Here is a 1,301-nt window from a genome sequence, read left to right on the forward strand (position 1 = left end):
AAAAAAAGATATCCACTTATTTACGATATTTCTTATTTAATTTATCCAAAATCAACAGCTGTTTATGCAAATATTTTATATATGAAAATGAATAAATTAATGTATTTTATTTTATTATTTTGAGGGCCATCTACGAACCTTTATTTTGCCCAAAGTATGAATGGAGAGCACGGCTTCACTCTGCGTTAGATGAGCCAATCAGTGAAGGCCTTGGCTTGTTCACGCACGCACGCACTCCCTCAACAGTCATGGTGGGCATGAGCGTTCTGCGGACGGCGGCTGCTCTTACAGCCCGATTGAACCCGCTGAAACGAACTTGTCAGTCTTCAAATCTGCTCTCCAGGACTGTTGCACGTTCAGAACAAGGTAAAGAATATTTATTGGTACTAAACACAACGACATGACCGTTGAGAAGGATTATGTTTTGCAGTGACCTTGCTTTGCTTGTTTAGCATGTCAAGTGTAAACTGGCCTCTACAGCAATCCCCTCTGTAACTGTAACCTTCCTTTAGCTATCACATACAGCTGCTAAGCTATGTATATTCGTAAATATACTGTTTTTACATAGTCATATAGTTAGCAGTTTCTCATTCCAAATATTTCTTGAGTTTCTTGCCCGTTGCTTGTAAGTGTTGATGTGCAAACCAAGTTTGTCAAACATGTTTTTACCAAGTTAGTATTTTGGCCCTCATTGTGTATGTAATAGTTTTACTTCCACTTAAGACTTATCAGTTGGATTTGCAGCTGTAGCTGTGTGTTACTCTTGCTTCAGGTTAGTTTTGTATTATATTTGACTTCCTGTTGAATAAAAAGGGTGTTTTGCAGACAGCAATGCTGTGGCAATGTGTGTTGACTTGCTGACCTTCTTTTTGCTATTATATATTTTTTTAACCTATTTTAACCTTGTTCTTTTACAGTTGTTGTCCGTCATGGGAGCCATGGGAAAAGGATGTTTATCATCAAGCCCACTGACTTCTATGACAGAAGATTTCTTCACCTGCTGGTAAAACTTGTTATAAATACTTTGCTTCAGTTGCATATTATTTATAATGCTCATTCTTATAATAATTTGAAATAATTTCCCGATCTTTCTCTCCTCTCTTGTTTTGTTTACACCAGAAATATTACATTCTTCTCACTGGCATCCCTGTGGCAGCTCTTGTGACGTTTGTTAATATTTTCATAGGTACATTTCTCATGTAACTGGCAGTTTTACTTCCTGTAGCTTCTGTACCTGCCATAATAACTTGAATAATGTCAGTTACATCTGCAATTCACTAAACAGGAGAATCTGAGTTAGC

The 1,301-nt window shown here is 37.1% G+C and overlaps 1 protein-coding gene across 1 annotated transcript; it reads left to right on the top strand.

Annotated features, from left to right (window-relative positions):
* Window positions 1-192: 192 nt before the first annotated feature.
* On the top strand, window positions 193-1,295 carry LOC107578042 (NADH dehydrogenase [ubiquinone] 1 beta subcomplex subunit 5, mitochondrial-like; the record flags this gene model as incomplete). Its single annotated transcript, XM_016264042.1, has 4 exons — window positions 193-366; window positions 918-1,003; window positions 1,120-1,186; window positions 1,286-1,295. Coding segments are annotated over exons 1-4 (281 nt in total), but the record flags the coding sequence as incomplete, so codon positions are not given.
* Window positions 1,296-1,301: the final 6 nt, after the last annotated feature.

The sequence above is a fragment of the Sinocyclocheilus grahami genome, unplaced genomic scaffold, assembly GCF_001515645.1.
Source record: "Sinocyclocheilus grahami isolate Dianchi unplaced genomic scaffold, SAMN03320097.WGS_v1.1 scaffold8519.1, whole genome shotgun sequence".
Taxonomy (NCBI): domain Eukaryota; kingdom Metazoa; phylum Chordata; class Actinopteri; order Cypriniformes; family Cyprinidae; genus Sinocyclocheilus; species Sinocyclocheilus grahami.